The sequence below is a fragment of the Balaenoptera ricei genome, chromosome 5 (assembly GCF_028023285.1).
Source record: "Balaenoptera ricei isolate mBalRic1 chromosome 5, mBalRic1.hap2, whole genome shotgun sequence".
NCBI classification, from domain to species: domain Eukaryota; kingdom Metazoa; phylum Chordata; class Mammalia; order Artiodactyla; family Balaenopteridae; genus Balaenoptera; species Balaenoptera ricei.
In genome coordinates, this window is record NC_082643.1 from 41,577,945 (window position 1) to 41,594,980 (window position 17,036).

Genomic DNA, 17,036 nt, shown 5'->3' on the forward strand with positions numbered 1-17,036 from the left:
CAAGGTTTAGTTTTAAAAAGTTCCCACTATATCTTGCTTTAAATATACGGTTTTTCTTCTCTTCTATTTTTTGTTGATTACTAGAGAGAGCATGTTGATTAATAGGTGGCAAATTAAAGAAAAAAGGGAGAAAGAACAACCTTAGATGGGACTCAAGTCAGCTCCTGATTAAATTATTAGGTTACAGTACGTGACTTTAAAATTATAATTACCTAGTTCCAATTTAAATAATCATTTGATTTAATTATTCCCATTTTAAAACAAAAGGACATTTTAAAATATGTTGATACAGAAACATTTTATAGAAATACTTCATTTTACCTATGTTGTACCCTTTAACTCCCCCTGCACAAATCAATTCTGAAATACTTAGTTTCTTTTATTGATCCTAAACTTATTTTCCCACCCCTTGTTCCTGATTCTTCATATCTTTGCCCTCTCCCAATGCCACCTTATGATATATTTGGAAAGTCAAGGTGACTCCTATTTCTTATCAGTGTTAATCAATAGGGTTCAAAGCCTCCTGAAAAGGGGTCACTAAAGATAATCTGATTATTACAATTTTCTCAGTAGGGGAGGGGAGGCAAGCGCAGGCAGCCAGAACCAAACCGATGTGATGGGAGCACAGAACAGTGACTCCGTTCAAGGGGTGAACAACATGGCTGCTTGATTTGAGTCTGGGAACAGCCCAAGGTAGTCTCGGCCCCTCCCCTCGGCATGGTCCGGCCAGCTCGTTTGCTCTCCAGCAGTCAAGGTGATCCCTTTAGGACCACCGTTCTTTAAGCCCCGCCCACCTGGCCCATTCACAGACAGTAATAAACAGATCAATAGGAGCCTCGAGAAATAAGTATAGACAAGCAAAACCACACGTAAACCATTCTTGTACAGTTTTAAGCTCTTGGTTTCCAAACTCCCACTTTATCTGAGCGTAAACTGACCTTAAAGCATCAGAAAGATATTTTAAAAGGACATGAACATATTATGTACCTACCTTTCCGAAAACTAAAACACCGTTTAATTCTTCTGTATGTAGTTTTAGGAATGAAAGGAGTAGACGCCAAGGCACCTGAGGGGCGCCCCCCAGCACTTCGGTCTTCAGGCATCATACAGCCCCAAAATTCTGAACCCGTTTCTGGCTCCCTTTAAAACCTGCCTCTGTGTGATATCGGGAGCCCACAGCTACTCCTTCTCATGTTTGTTTGTTTGTTGAAGTGCTGTTTCCTAGAACTTGAAGATTTTGATCATCCAGGTCCTGGATCGGGGATAAGTTACCACCTCTCATTTACTTCTTTTTGGCAAAAAAGTTCCTTTTTTCTTGCCTAATCCCCGGAGTTTTTGAGGTTTTTTTAATTATTTTTTTTTGTTTCTGCAGACATTCCAAAATGTCACAGCAAAAAGAACCACAGCAAGCAAGCGGCACCTCCCATTCCAACAGCAGAATTTTCTTTTTTTTTTTTTTTATTAAGAACTGTCTTCTCAGCTGGAACTGGGGGGACTGAGATTCTCTGGAAAGGTCAGCAAATAGCCGTGAGCAGGGGAAAGAGGAACAATGACCAAAAGGCCCCTGAGGGATACTTCAGTACTGTCCTTGCTGGCTCCTTTTATCTGAGCAAAAGGGGAGGCAAATAATGGCACCTTCTCCAGAAAGCATTTCGGTGCATGACAGATTCTTTTCAAAGAACTCCCCTGTTCCTTTTATAGCACCCCTCAGCCTTTGATGCTCTCTGCGGGCTTCTCCCTTCTGTCTTCAAACTCCCGGGGCTCCCGAGGGAATCGCCACGTCAGAACAGTCCAGTGCCCGTTCCGGGAGAGGCTCCTCCTCGGATCCGTGTAGGAAGCAGCTCTGCAGGGAGCTTCTCCCCCGCTAGCCCTGCTCCTGCTCCCCTTTTCTCAATGAGAGCTGGGCGGGAGCTGGCAGGGCTACAGCTGCCTCGTCACCACGCTGCGGCTGCGGCTGCCTTCAGTGCCCGCCGGTCACACGCAGCAGGTGCAGTCACAACAGCGTGAGGGGAGCAGGGAGAGCGCCCCGCGGCCGCCTGAACCCCTTGTTTCTGCCTTTGCCTTTGCAGTGACTCCCCTGCCGGCTCTGGTCTTGTACATACCTTTACAGCTGGCTGCCTCAGTCCCTCCAGAAACCAAACAGCCCCAAACCAGCCCCGAGGGGGTCAACTTTTTGCCCCTTCCTTTCTGCATTTATTCTCTTCCTATACAAGATTTTTTTTTTTTTCAGATACTTTGCAACTGAATCTATTTGTGAGTGCTGATGTCAATGTGCATATCGTTAAAACATTATGTGTGTATTTGTATGTGTGTGAAATAGAAAAATGTTCAAAATTTAGCAGCAAAGATTCTGCAGGTGTAACCACAAAACAAGTTAAATCATATGTGGGTGTGTTTATACGTTTTTATACATATGTATTTGCCTGGCTATGGTTTTCGAACCAATCCTGCTTTCATCTTCTCCCCTGATCGTGCATGCACCCGCTGCACCCCAGCCCCTACGTCTACCAACCCCCTTGGTCCCAGTCACTGAACAATTTACTTACTGGGTTAATCATTCATCCACCTGGCTGCTCTATGAGCACATTTGGAATGCTAGTGCTTTAACCCCAACTGACCCCTAAGGCCTCTGGGTACCTTCCTAGCTATTTAGCGGGAGCATTAAAAAAAGCTGTGAAGAGTATTAAAAAGATACTCCCTTTAGAAACATCATTACTCTGACTAGCACGCCCAGATAGGTAAAATTTTGTCACCGAGGGAATCATTATTATTTCTGCCCCATGGTTCGACCATTGTTTTTGCCTTCTGTGTCACAGCAGGCTGCTAGGAAAATAAGGAACTGTGAACTTGGTGGGAACTCAGTCCCACCAAGACAGTGGCAGCGCTGGACGAGAGGCACCTTGGCCCACTGAAAACATCACTTCTCTGAGCATTGGTATGGAGGGAACACACGTGATCGCAGGACTTTGGAGTTGGAATGAATCTTAGTTAAAAGAGTTTTGTCCAATGTTATTTCACAAGTGAGGAACCTAAAGGTGAGGGGGTAATATCACTTACCACAGATCACACAGTGGTCTGTGTCAGAGGCAAGAGCACATAGCTTCTTAATTAACCACTGCTTGCCCATGTGCTAATTACTCATCATGAGGATTATTCACATTCAGTATTTTTACTGCCTTGGTAAGTCTCTGACTCAAGTCTTTTCATAAGGAGACAGAAATATACAGGAAGGACCTGATTTTGTTAGTAGCTAAAGTTAGGCTCCGCCCTCAGATCTAATGAACAATTAATGAATTTTCATCCTCCCCAGATCCCAGGCTGGGTACTTCCATATACATTGCCTCAAAAACAATCGAACAGAAGCCCAGTGAAAAAGACAAGAATAACCAAAACAAACAAAAACAGAACCCTAAACTTTTCCAAAGTTAAATACATGTTTTGACATCCCAACTTCTGGATTTCGCTTTTAAGCAGAAACCATGTGCTTCTCAGCATCATTAATAGGGAAGCATCTGTTTACAGGGGGGTTAATCAGATAAAAGAAAGTTGAGGTATCTAGATTCAATACTGAACTAAGTTATCAGGCTTGGTTGTTAAGAGAGGATGTCTATATTTTGCATTTCCCCTGGTTCCCCTCCTTCATCTGAGTATTTGTAGTAACTTTGGTTTTTTTCATAAAAAGAAATATCAAAGCCCTATATTTTATGATTTCACGTAACAGTTTTTAATTTCTAAATATTGAAAAACTAAGCAAACTCCTCAGGTGTCACCTATGTTTTAATCAAATGTCTAATATTGAAATGGTAAAGAGGGACTATTTTACATGTATAAACAACCTGAATAAGCTTCAGTGCCTCATGAAAAACTTTAACTATTTAGAAACACAGGTTGTAGAACTGCAATATAGACAATGAAATGCCCTCTTTACAATAAACACATTTAAAATGTATCCAGAGGTGGTATACAGAACTTGATAAATCAGGATGAAAAGTCACCTTCCAAATGTCTTTACAGATGCCATTTAATCAACAACCACAACAATCTTTGAGCAGCGAGAAGGAGGTTGGAAGCCAATAGGTTTTTATTTAGGATTAACTGTCTTGGATTCTATGACTAAGATAGGAAGGGGAAATGTATTCTCTAATGAAAAGCAATTATGACAATTCAGGAGTTTTTTAGCAGCTTTACTGTGATATAATTCATGTATCATAGAATTCTCCTGTTTAAAGTGTACAATTCAATAGTTTTTAATATACTCAGATATATGCAACAGTCATCACAGTTAATTTTAAAACATTTTATCACCTAAAAAAGAGATCTCATATGTTTTGGCTACCAACCCACTGCAATCTCCTTATTTCCCCATCCCAGCCCTAAGCAATCACAAATCTACTTTCTGTCTCTATGGATTTCTCTGTTCTGTACTTTCTTATAAATAGAACGATGTATATATATATCATCTTTTCTGACTGGCTTCTTCCATCTAGCACAATGTTTTCAACGTTCATTCACGTTGTAGCATGCGTCAGTACCTCATTCTTTTTATGGCTGAACAATCCATTGTATGAATATACCACTTTCTGTGTATCTATTTGTCCATTGATGGACATTTGGGTGTTTCTACTTATTGGCATTTAGGAATAATGCTGCTATAAATATTGATGTGCAAGTTTCTGTGTGGACATACATTTTTCATTTCTCTTGGGTATATACCTAAAAGTGCAAATGTTGGGTCATATGGTAGCTCTATGTTTAATCATCTGAGGAACTGTCAGACTGTTTTCTAAAACAGCTACATTTAAAATTCCCATTAGCAATATGGGGGGGGGGTTTCAATTTCTCCACATCCTTGCCAATACTTGTTATTATGGAACTTTTTGATTCTAGCAATCCTAGTGTGTATGAAAGAAATGGTATCTCACTGTGCTTTTGATTTGTATTTCCCTGATGGCTAATAATGCTGAGCATCTTTTCATGTGCTTATTGGCCATTTGTATATTTTCCTTACAGAAATGCTTATTCAGATTCTTTGCCCATTTTTAAATTGATTCTAATTGGGTCAAAATTTTGATTTGCCTTTATTTTTCAGTTGTTAGAGTTATTTACATATTCTGGGTAGAAGTCCAAAATCAGACATATGATCTGGACATACTTTCCTCCCATTCTATGGGTTGTCTTTTCACTTTCTTGATGGTATTAATTCAGATATTTTTGAAGGACTCAACTATATTCATCCTACTTATCAACTTTTAAACACTTTTGTTTTTCATATACTGAAGAATATACTATCAATAAGGCATGGACTTGTAACTGTGGGTTTTTCACTACTACAGTAGAAGTAATAGATCAGCTATTGTGCAATAAAGCAGGAAGAAGCTCACAGTGAAAACACATGAGTTTCTTCCTACTTATGTTACTCACAGTATGACATCAGAATGACTTGGCAAGTCATTCATTTTCTCTGGGTCTTAATGACCTAATCTACAAAATGTGAGGCTGAACTAATAAAGTGGTTTTAAAATATTCTTGGGGAGGGGGAAGGGTAAGCTGGGACAAAGAGAGAGTGGCATGGACATATATACACTACCAAATGTAAAATAGATAGCTAGTGGGAAGCAGCCGCATAGCACAGGGAGATCAGCTTGGTGCTTTGTGACCACCTAGAGGGGTGGGATAGGGAGGGTGGGAGAGAGGGAGACGCAAGAGGGAGGAGATATGGAGACGTATGTATATGTATAGCTGATTCACTTTGTTATAAAGCAGAAACTAACACACCATTGTAAAGCAATTATACTCCAATAAAGATGTTAAAAAAATAAATAAAAATAAAGTAAAATACTATTAATTGGTGAAAAACTTATTTTCAATGAAATACTAAGTGGAACCCCAATACATAAGATAAATAAAAGGTTTCTCAGTCATATAAATTTATTGTTTACAACTCAAATTTGTAACATTTTTTTTAAATTCAGTCAGTAAGTATAGAGGGGCTATATTAATACAAACATTTGAAACATGAGATTATGGGTGACGTTTGCAATTTTCTATCAGGGTCAGCATTCGGTTTGGTTGTGTGTTCTCTAACAACTTTAGGAAATTCCGATGTTCAGATGAATCACAAAAGATTTCTTGCAAATTGAATGAGTACTTTAAGAGCTTGCCTTACAATCTCATTAACACTCTTCAATTAAAACAAAGAGGGCAGGAGAAGATTTATTCTTCAGAGTATTGTTTCTGTTGTAAGTGCTCTATGCTAAAATATATCTCTTTAAAAGTAAATTTGAATCAGGCATTTGCAAAATCCCTGAAGCACATTCTGCAGGATAAAATATACAAACCAATCAGCTACTAGAGTATTCCTTCCAGGTTCATAAATTTGAAGATTAATACATAGATCCCACTAGGATCACTTGTGATACTCCTGGGCTGATAGGACCTCCTGTGGCCACTGATTTGGTGAAGTAAACTGGATCTCATTCATTTTTCTTGAGAAAAGGACAGATGGAAGAGGAGGAATGGGAGAAAATAATCCTTGATAGAAATAATCCTTCAACAAAAGTACCACTTTCAGCAAATATTAAGAATCTTCCTGAACTCAGGAGCCTCAGAAACCTGATAATGGAGGGGAAACAGGAAATTTGAAAAGACATATCCTTAGGCTTCCCCATAAATCCTTGACCCTGAGGGTAGCAGAAGACCTCCCGCAGCTGAGTATGTATCTCTCATGAATAGTCATGAAGATCCCTCTGCTAAGGCACTGGGATGGGATCTCAGCCCACCAGCCTCTTCAAACATTTTGAAGTCACTTACTAGCCATTTCAGTAAGTGAATAGGGTGACCATACAAGTTGTCACCCAAACTAGAACACCATGAGAGTGAGGGGTAGCACTGTCAATAATTAGCCTGGGACAACAGTAGTAAACTACACTGTTACCAGGCAAACTGGGATGAATGGTCACCCTGGTTAGAAACCTCCCCCTCCCCCAAGAGGAGATCCTGCTAAAGGACAGACAGTTTGCAGACATGTACCACTACTCTTGTAAAATATCAACATGCCTTCCGTGAATCTTTACTATTTTAACTTTAACTTAACTTTTCAACTTTTTAAACTATGCTTTTGAAGTTATTCTAAAATGTAAAGAGGTCAGTCAGCTTAAGAAGCATCTGATATGTTAAGGGAAAAAAAAATTCACTTCATTCAGGGGGCTGACAATACACAAAAGAGAAGATAAAATAAATATGAAAGTTCTAATGGCTTTAATAAATATAAATTTGATTTACATCATTTATTTTAACTACATCAACATGAAATAACTAGGCTTTACATTCTTGGAAATACATGTTGGTTATAGATGAATATTTTGGTGTCCTTATCTATTTGGTTCCATTTATTGGATTTTTTCTTTAAATATGTTTTCTGTTTATATCACTCTATATTACTTGATAGAAAAGTTCACATCTTTTGTCCTTCCTTCTTCCTTTTAGCTCTATTCATAGCACCATGTAGCTTATTCTTCACATGATATACTCTCTACACTCTATTAGCTAAGAATTTTAAAAGAAACTTATTATCAAATCCACAAATACTTTCCTGATTGCAAAGTTGCAAAGCTTTTTTTTTTTTTTTTGTCACTCTGATTACCAGCATATTTTCATCCAATGCTTTGCCACTCCTCTTTGATACCACTGAGCATCTGGGGGCTGAAATCTCTTCCAAAACTAATAGTCAAAATGTTTTTTTGCCCTGTATCTACAGGTTATTAATTAATCTCCATTTATGATATGAGGCTCATAACTATGTATTATTAGTAAAATGGAACATCCAAGATAAAAGAAAAATATTATCCCTTTTTATAATTCAAAATATTCGTGGAAGAAGTTTGGTTATTAATGATATTTGATCTACATTGAACTTCTAGGAGTTACTTAGATATGTGTCTACAAATAAATTAGTAGCTTACTATTTATTTTAACATTCATCCATTTGAAAGTAGGTGCTGATAGTGACACGGGCTCGGGGAAAGGATGAACAGTTTTGGCCTATCTTTCTGTTTTACCATGATTTTAAAATACACTCACCTCCTCCAAACGGTCCCCATATGACTCGGCGGATGGACTTGACCCAGTCTTCCATATCATTCTGGGTGCTCGCCATAAGGAGGTAGCTCTCATGATTTGCTGTCATCCGATCTCGATCGCCTCCTGTAAGAAGACAGGAACATTAACACATGAGTGTGGGCTCAACCCAAGATTCCCCATCAGCAGCCTCCTAGTGAATCCCTGAAACATAAACTGTACCTAATGCAGCTAGCACTAGGTTCTACCCAATGAATCAGAAATATTTACCATGGTTTCAGCATGGCAAAAAAAAAAAAAAAAAAAAAAAATCTGCTTAGAAGGGAAAGGCTCTCATGTTTCCAAGAGAAAGCCAGCAAACGAATGTCATTCCCCAAACAAAGCCTAGCTTTTTGTCCTAGCAACAACCCATAGGCCTGTATTAACTCATAATCCAATCTATTCACACCGTACTGCTGAATAGGGAAAAATAGCAAAAGCAAAATGAAAGATGGAGAAGTGGTCCACAGAGCCTGAGTTTTCATTCCAAGCAAGCGCAGAACAGTCTGAGTCTGCTCAGCGCACACAGTGAGGCCACCGGGCACATCATGGTTGAGTACGAGTGCCAGGAAAGGGAAAAGAGCCACATGTGAGGATCTGCCCCAGAGGTCCTCCTCTGCGCTCTGTCCTGGAAGGGGAGCCTCTTCCCCCAGATCATACCTTCAGGGGGACACGCAGAAGAAGAAGACACAAGCCTGGCCAGTCTCAACGGCCAAATTAACACCCCAGATGGCCCTGCCACCTAAGGGTTAGCTTTAGGAAACCCCAGGAGTACCCCCTTGCTTGCTGTTTTCTCTTATCTACCCCCCTCCCCGCCCCCGCACTGGCCGAAAACAACTCATACACTTTAAAACCTTTATAATCTCTAAAATCAACTTTGAAATGCTGGAGATCTATAAAGCATTTTTATGCTTAAAGGAGCATTTCTGAAAACAAGTATCAGTGACTGCACTGCTTCATTCTCTTTGAAAAAACTAGTGTGGTTCACAGAAGGAATAATTAAGAAAATGGTCCATTAAGTATTATTTAACCTTATTCTGATAATATTTCAGCATTATACTGACTGCTAAGGTGCTCAAATCATCTACGAACAATTTAATTTTCACTAAGTGCTGTAAACTTGCAGCCTTGGGTTGGATTAATTCATATTGAAGTATTTTGTTTGTCTAACACATTGTCGTTGTTTGTTTTTAAGTGGATCAGAACAGATGCCAACTGTTCTAATTCACAACCCTTCAGTTAGTTCTGAGGGCCAGGTACCGCAAGTTGCAACTGAAGGGGCTCAAAAACAATCTCCTTTGTGAGGAGCGTGCAGCCTCCAACAGGCCCCGCACTTCCTGTTCTTTCACATCCAATCTCATTCACAAAGCTCTGAAAACTCTAGGCATTTGAGTTTGTGATCTCCGAATTTTATACAAATGTCCTAGGTTGAGAAATACAACTCTTCTAGCATTGATGCAAATTAACAGAACAGGTGCGAGGTCAGATAAGTGAAATAACTCTAAGCCAACCAGCTGAACAGCCAGCATTGGTGTTTTACATTTCAATACAACTGAATTTGGGGGAGGCGTGGGTGAGGGATGCCATCAAATCAGTTCCCTAATGTTTACAGATCTCTTGAATAAACAAGATGAGCCTTCTCACCTTAAAGAGAACTATCACTATTTGGGAAACAATGACCTTCTTACACCTCTAGGTCTAGCCTAGGTCAATCATCACTTTAAGCAATTTATGTCTGAAAAAGCATAGGCTCAGAAAATCAGAGAAAACCCTGCTGAAATCTCAATTCTATATTATATTAGCTGTTTAACTTCTGGGAAAGCACATAACTTCTGGAAACTCAGTATCTTTAGTCATGCTTTAGAAATAATAATCTCTATCTAGTAAATTTTTGTGAGAATTAAACGAAATGAAGTTAATATACTAGCACTGTGTTAGGCTAAAAGAGAAATTCTGTAAATATTAATTCAGTCTCATTTAACTGCCTCCCATATCTACAAATGCAAAAAGGGCATATTACATTTAATTTGACCTCAGAGACATACAATTAGTGTAGTATGCTAGTGAGTGCTTGGGAACAATTAGTCAATAATACACATACACAGGAGTTTTTATAGAAGGCTGTCTTTCTTTGATACATAACAATGCACATTAAAGTTGTATACTGTGAATGTAGGAAAATTTGCCACACATTAACTTGCATATACATGGCTGTATGACATATAAGTCGCAGAAAGAAATAAACGACCAAAGAAAAAGATGCTTTGCTTGGCGTGGCACAGTACTAAAATTTATTGTTTTCTGATCCACCTGTAAAACATTACCATTTTGAAATCAGAATATTTTAATTATTGTCTTTGCCTGGAGATTGCTTAGCAATTCAGACAGTCATATCCTGCTGTGTCACTCCCAGCCCCAGCAGAAACAGTCCTAGTAATGAGAGTGAGTGACAGCCACTGGAGTGTGTTTCTGCCTGAAAGCCAATGATGCTGTGTGTCTGACCCCTGAATCTCATTTCGTCTGCCAATCACAGATATGAAATTCTCATCTGTGAATTTCATACATTGATATAGATCTTGATTCCTCAGTGAATTAGCAAAAGACAGGGAGAAGATTTAGAAAAACTTTTTTTATGAGTCTCAGTGGAAATAATAGACTCATTGCTAAGAATGTGATTAAAACAATTGGAGACATTTATATAGATATGAACTAAATTCTCCATACTAAGGTTACATGATTTCTAACTGGAGAAGCCATTTGTTCTAATTCATAATCCTTCAGTTCTGAGAGTCTGGTATTGAGCCTTGCAATTGAAGGGGCTCAAAAACAATTTATTAAATGTATAATTTGATAAATGAATAAACTCAATATTGACTTTCAACCACGTGGATCAAGTTTCACTCTGTTTGTTAATCTTTTACGGGGCTTAATGTTCCATTTACCTATTTGTGAATCTAAAATTCTTTCCAAAGGTGAAATTTAAAAAAGCAACCTTAAGATGTAATTATCACTGGAGTGAAAGTATCATAGCCATCTTCAATCCACATATATGTGTATATAAGTATATATATATATTATAACCAGTATACATTCTCCATTCTTAATTTCTGCTCGAACATAAATATCTATGCAGTGTTATTTTTATTTTTAATACTACTTTAGATGATGGTGGATTTGCACACATTTTAAAAGACACAATGTATCAGTAAATTGTATACACCTTCTAGATGTTAGCTCGGGTTGGTAGCAATGCTTTGGTGCTAGGGTACCAACACTTCAAGCGTCTGTGATTTTAAGTTAGCCAAGTAGGTCACATCATTCAATTTTATTTGTTTATATGTAATTGAAAGTATGTGTACATTTCATTGGGATCTTCTGTATATTTGCATTTGATATGAATTTTTTCCTTCCCAGAAATAAAATAAATTCTGTGAAATAAATTATATGGCATGATTAACTTTTGCAAAAATTAAAAAGTAGATTAAGAAAAGCTTAGTGAACTTAATAGATTAAGAAAAAGCTTAATGTAAAATTTAAGAATAGGTTAAAGAAATCTACATTAAAGTAGATGCACAGTTAATTCAAAAAAGAAATACAAATATTTAGCATATGAAAATTTCAACTCCTCTTATAATTACAAAATAGTAATTTAAAAGATAATCATATTTTTGATGAAAAGCTTTGCAAAGATTTTTAAATATTTAGGAGAAATATTGGTAATGGTATGCTAAGATATACATGCTCATTGCTTATAGGAGTATGGATAATATTCCTTATGATGCAATCACTACAATAGGATTTTGAAGAATATTTATTAATATGAGCTTTTATTATACACAAGGATATATACAGATTTTATATATATGATATCTCTATTTTCATATAGGTAAAAAGTCAGATAAATAAGATACTAGGTTGAAAAACACAATAATTCTAACAATGATTACTGTGAATGCTAGGATTAGAAATTATTTTGCTCTCCTTTGGTACTTTTCTGTATTTTCCAGATGTTCAACCATGTGTTGTTTTATAATGCATGCATTATTCCAGATGTTCTAACATGTGTTATTTTATCAGCAAAAAAAAATTATTGAAAAGAACAAATGATAAGAACTGTATGGTCATGAAAGCACTAATCAATAAAAAGCCAAGGTGAGCTGGAAGATAATTATTGCTAACTTCACTCAGTGTTGCTTAAAATTGTTTGGTTTTGAATTCTTACTAATTTACCTACAACCTCTTCTCCCTCTTTCCCCAAATACATCTCTGAGTACATTCCCAAGGGAAGATTTGGGACAGGAGACCAGTGCTGCTCAAAGTACAGGCTACGTCACGTAACTAGGACTTTCTCAGTGAAATAGACTGCTATTTTTCTTAACGAATATATTTTTAAAAATATTTTACTGAATTTATTGTGTGGAAATTTCCAAAAATAGTCACCTAAGTAGATTTTTTTCCTTGGAAAAAAATAATTGTAAATTGTCAAAATTATGAACTAAAAAGCAAAACAATTAATCAGAAGTGAAGTATTATATGTGTATCATATAAAGATGTGTATCATATTTTAAAGCTATACAGTGAATTACTTGTTTGTGCTTAAACTTTAAAACAAGTTGCTCAAGGAAAACTGTGGTGACCGAAATTTAGGTTCAGTTTCCAAGCAAAATTCATGGTACAGACTTGAGGATATTTCAGTGAACACCTCTGATACTATTAATAATTTCAAGGGCAAAATGTTTCCTTATTTCCAATTACAAATCAGGTCAAAACTAGCCCTAGTGTATTACCCATTTAATTAGAGCTTACAGAAAAATATTTAAATGTTCTAAGTAGGGTTATCAATTTTTACTCATACCATTGCAAGGTCTTAATTTTTTAAGCATTATTTCCTTCAAAACAGTTTGAGTTTTCATTAATAGTAGAGCTCTAATGATAAATTGCAAGATATAAAGTAAATTCTGAAGCATATCTGTGGAAAATTACTGAGATAGAAAAACATTTTTTCCCTTTTATGGAGAATGATATGTGGAAAACAACCAGTGTTATGTGAAGTACAAGCAAAAAAATTGTAGGTTTCTATGGATACTATCACCTCTTAATAAACAACAACAATAATAAAACAGCATATAATTTACAAAATAAAGCCAGAGAACAAATTGGCCTCACATTCAACATCATATTTAATTTTTCCATATTGTCTCATGCATTATAGAGACATTGTTCTCTGAAAATTAAGGGTTTGGGGATGCTCTGCTAATCAAATTTTTTCCAAGTGTTTCTTCCTCTAAGGTTAATTTCAAAAATATCAGAGTGGCAAAATTTCAATGCATTTTGTCAACAGAAAATTTGCATTAATCCTTAATGAGATTTTGAAAATTTTAAAACCCTTAAACTGGAAAATGAGAATTATTAAGGCCAGTGGCTGTAATCATCATTCTGTTTGTAGTTTGCAGTCAGTACACAACAAACACATTACTAAATGTTGCCTTACATTATAATAAAATTAATGTTACATTTTAATTTCATGAATACTTTATAATACTGTTTTACATACTTCCTATACTCCTTACTAGGTTATAATCTCTTTTTAAGAAGGAATCATCCAACAACATATAGCTACATTATGTTTAAGCTGAAAGTAACTATAAATGCACGTTTATCAACCGATTATAGATTGATTGATATCTATTAATTATGGTAGATTTCTTTTTCCTTTTTTAAAATTAATTAGTTAATTAATTAATTAATTTTTGGCTGCATTGGGTCTTTGTTGCTGCGCGTAGGCTTTCTCTAGTTGCGGTGAGCGGGGACCACTCTTCATTGCGGTGCACGGGCTTCTCATTGTGGTGGTTGCTCTTGTTGCAGAGCATGGGCTCTAGGAACACGGGCTTCAGTAGTTGCAGCACACGGGCTCAACAGTTGTGGCGTGTGGGCTCTGGGGCATGTGGGCTCAGTAGTTGTGGCGCCCAGGCTTAGTTGCTCCGCAGCATGTGGGACCTTCCTGGACCAGGGCTCGAACCCATGTGCCCTGGGTTGGCAGGCGGATTCTTAACCACTGCGCCACCAGGGAAATCCCAATTATGGTAGATTTCTAATAATTAAATTTAGAAATGATTTATTGGGAGTCTGTCTACTTGGCTACAGATATAGAAAGCACTGACCTAAAAATTCTATACCGTACAAATTATTTCTGATTGCCTTTCTACAAACTTCACTATAAGAAATGTCCAAATATGTGAATATTAGAGCAAAAGTGCTGCCTGGATCAAATTGCAAAAACAAATACGTGCTTATAAAGAAGTACTGAAAAATGGTTAAGAGTTAGGACAGTGAAAGCAGACTCCTCAAGTTCAAATTACTCATTGACTAGCTGGGAGATCCCTCAGCTTTAACTGATGGTGATGAGTACCTGCTTCACAGTATTATTGTGAATTAATCTGATGAATAATACCATAAAATATCTTGTATAGTGCTTGGGACATACAATGCTCTGCTCTCATTTTATTGCCATGTATAATAATTTTGATCCTAAATATTTGGATAAATTAAATATTTATAATTTGAATCTTTTAAAATGCAGGAAAGTAGTTTACTTTTGGAAATATATATATTCTGACTATATTTGTTAAGAAAAGTCCTTTCTTAGGAAAGTAACAATTTATCTTTCAAGTAAATATTGATTTTCATATAGGTCATGTTTTAAAAGTACAATTGTGATACATTTAAATGATTAATGAAAAATGTAAAACCTTAAATAGGCATAGTTTATATTTCCACTAATTTTTCACATTTCTTGGACTGATTCTATCAAAAAACCTACTATTTGTGCTGAGTACATCAACTATAAAAATGATATAATTTATTACATTTTGGGCAGTTGTTTCCCAGATTGTACTGAGCAGTCAATAGGATCTCTGTTTAAATCCAACAATATATTTTGACTTTCAATTATGTCAGAGGCTCAGAATCTAGTTACTTCCTTCTCAGCATCTAATTAAATTCTTCTGATCAAAACTTCTGAGAAATAAAAGTAGAACATTTCCTTGAAAGAGCCCGAGTATCTAGAATTAAGTCTTCTAATTTAGGTTGGCTTTTTTGGGAAACCAATGAATTCAAAATTTTATCTGATTGATATAGAAGACAGGTAGCTAGAATAAATGACATGTATATTCAGATCAATGTTACTCCAACAGTGATGACAGAGATGGAATTCACAAATGAAAGCAAGTCTTAATGAAATAATCTACAACTTGTAGCAAATGGAATGCCATTCACAGCTAAAGAAGCAAGGCAGAGAGTTTGTGGCCTTGAATGAATCTAAAATTGAAAGTGTTTTTCAATCAAGAGATCCCTTAATAGTATAAATGATGACTTTAATATTGGGGAATATTGGAAAATTTTGGAGAAATGTTTTGGAGTTATACTGAACTTTATATTCCACGTGAACATAGCAATAAACTTTTTATTGCAGTGTTTCTCAAAGTGTAATGAAACTCATCTATGTCCAAGAAGATAGGAAGCAACTGAGAACTTGTTAGAAATGTGAATGCTTGGGCCCAAGCCCAACTGAATCAGAAACTGTGATGGTGGGACCCAGTAATCTGTGCTTTAAGATGCCTGCCAGAAGATTCTGATGCACCATAAAATTTGAGAATCAGTACTCTTGTAGAAGAATTTGCTATAACAGGCAGAGACTATAATTTTAGAATTGGTGTATTTCAACCATACTCATCCTATTAGCTTGTATCCATGTCTTATTCTTTCATTGACAGCCATTCAACCAGAAAGTATTAAGCTTTAAAACTATGAATCATATAACTTATCTAATTGCTTATTTACATTGTAAATGATTAACACTCTGCAACTAGTTTTGCAAGGACATGCCATTCAAGTTGGGATTACTGACTAGCAAATCTGTGGGCCTCATGCATTAAAGACACCATACTTTTATCAGAGTAAACATTAGAGCATTTATTTTTACACTTGAATACAGATTCATTATACCTCTTTCCTTGGTGCTCAGAGTTTGACGAATGAAACAGAACATTGAATTTGAGGAGACATGCCATTTTTGAAGATCTAGATTAGAATGTTGAAATACGTTTAAAAAATCCTCTCATTCAAAATGATAAATCATTTTTGAATAGTGCAAAACTGCAAGATGAATAATAATATCAGTTGACAATTGCAGGGTGAATTACTTTCATATCTCTTGATTTATTTGGTTTCTACAATAACCCTGGGAGGCAAAGCAGAACATTCATTCATTTATTCAATAAATATTGATTGAGCACTTGTATTGTTCCAGTCACTCTACCAAGTTCTGAGGATACAGCAGGGAACAGAACAAAGGTCTGGACTCACCCCTGAGCTAGATATAGATTTGGAAGTCATCAGTGTGATAGTATAAAAAGACAGACCTGGATGAGGTCCCCAGGGAATACCATAGCTAGAATAGAGCAAAAGGAGTTCAAGTGAGTGCCAAATTTTAGAGACTGAGAGAAGGAAGGGGTATCAGCAGAGAAGACTGAGAAGGTAGGAAGAGAAACAAGAGAGGCTGAGTAAAGAAAGTGATCAGGTGAGTCAAATGCTGTTGAGGGGGTTAAAGAAAATGAGGACTAAGTACAGACCACGAAATTAGGGGAAGCACGGGTCAGGGATTAGACAATATGGATATTACTGGTAACCTTGAAAGGTCAACCAGGCCAGCACAAATAAAATCATCATTGGAATGTGTTCATAAGATTATGGAAGAGATTGACATGTACAAACTGCTATATTTAAAATAAATAACCAGGGAATTCCCTGGTGCTCCAGTGGTTAGGACTCCATGCTTTCACTGCTGAGGGCCCGGGTTCAATTCAGGGCAGCCAAAAATAAATAAATAAATAAACATAAAATAAAATAGATAACCAACAAGG

The 17,036-nt window shown here is 36.6% G+C and overlaps 1 protein-coding gene across 5 annotated transcripts in view; it reads right to left on the bottom strand.

Moving 5' to 3' along the window:
* The window catches only part of ARHGAP24 (Rho GTPase activating protein 24), a 528,172-nt gene that overhangs the window by 75,087 nt on the left and 436,049 nt on the right, over positions 1–17,036 (bottom strand). For 4 of the 5 annotated variants that reach the window (XM_059922688.1, XM_059922690.1, XM_059922693.1 and 1 more), the window contains one exon: positions 8,080–8,202. In XM_059922688.1, coding sequence (XP_059778671.1) covers positions 8,080–8,202 — 123 coding nt within the window. Of the gene's footprint in view, positions 1–991; positions 2,068–8,079; positions 8,203–17,036 lie in introns of those variants that run through there. The other variant, XM_059922691.1, reaches the window with a different exon arrangement.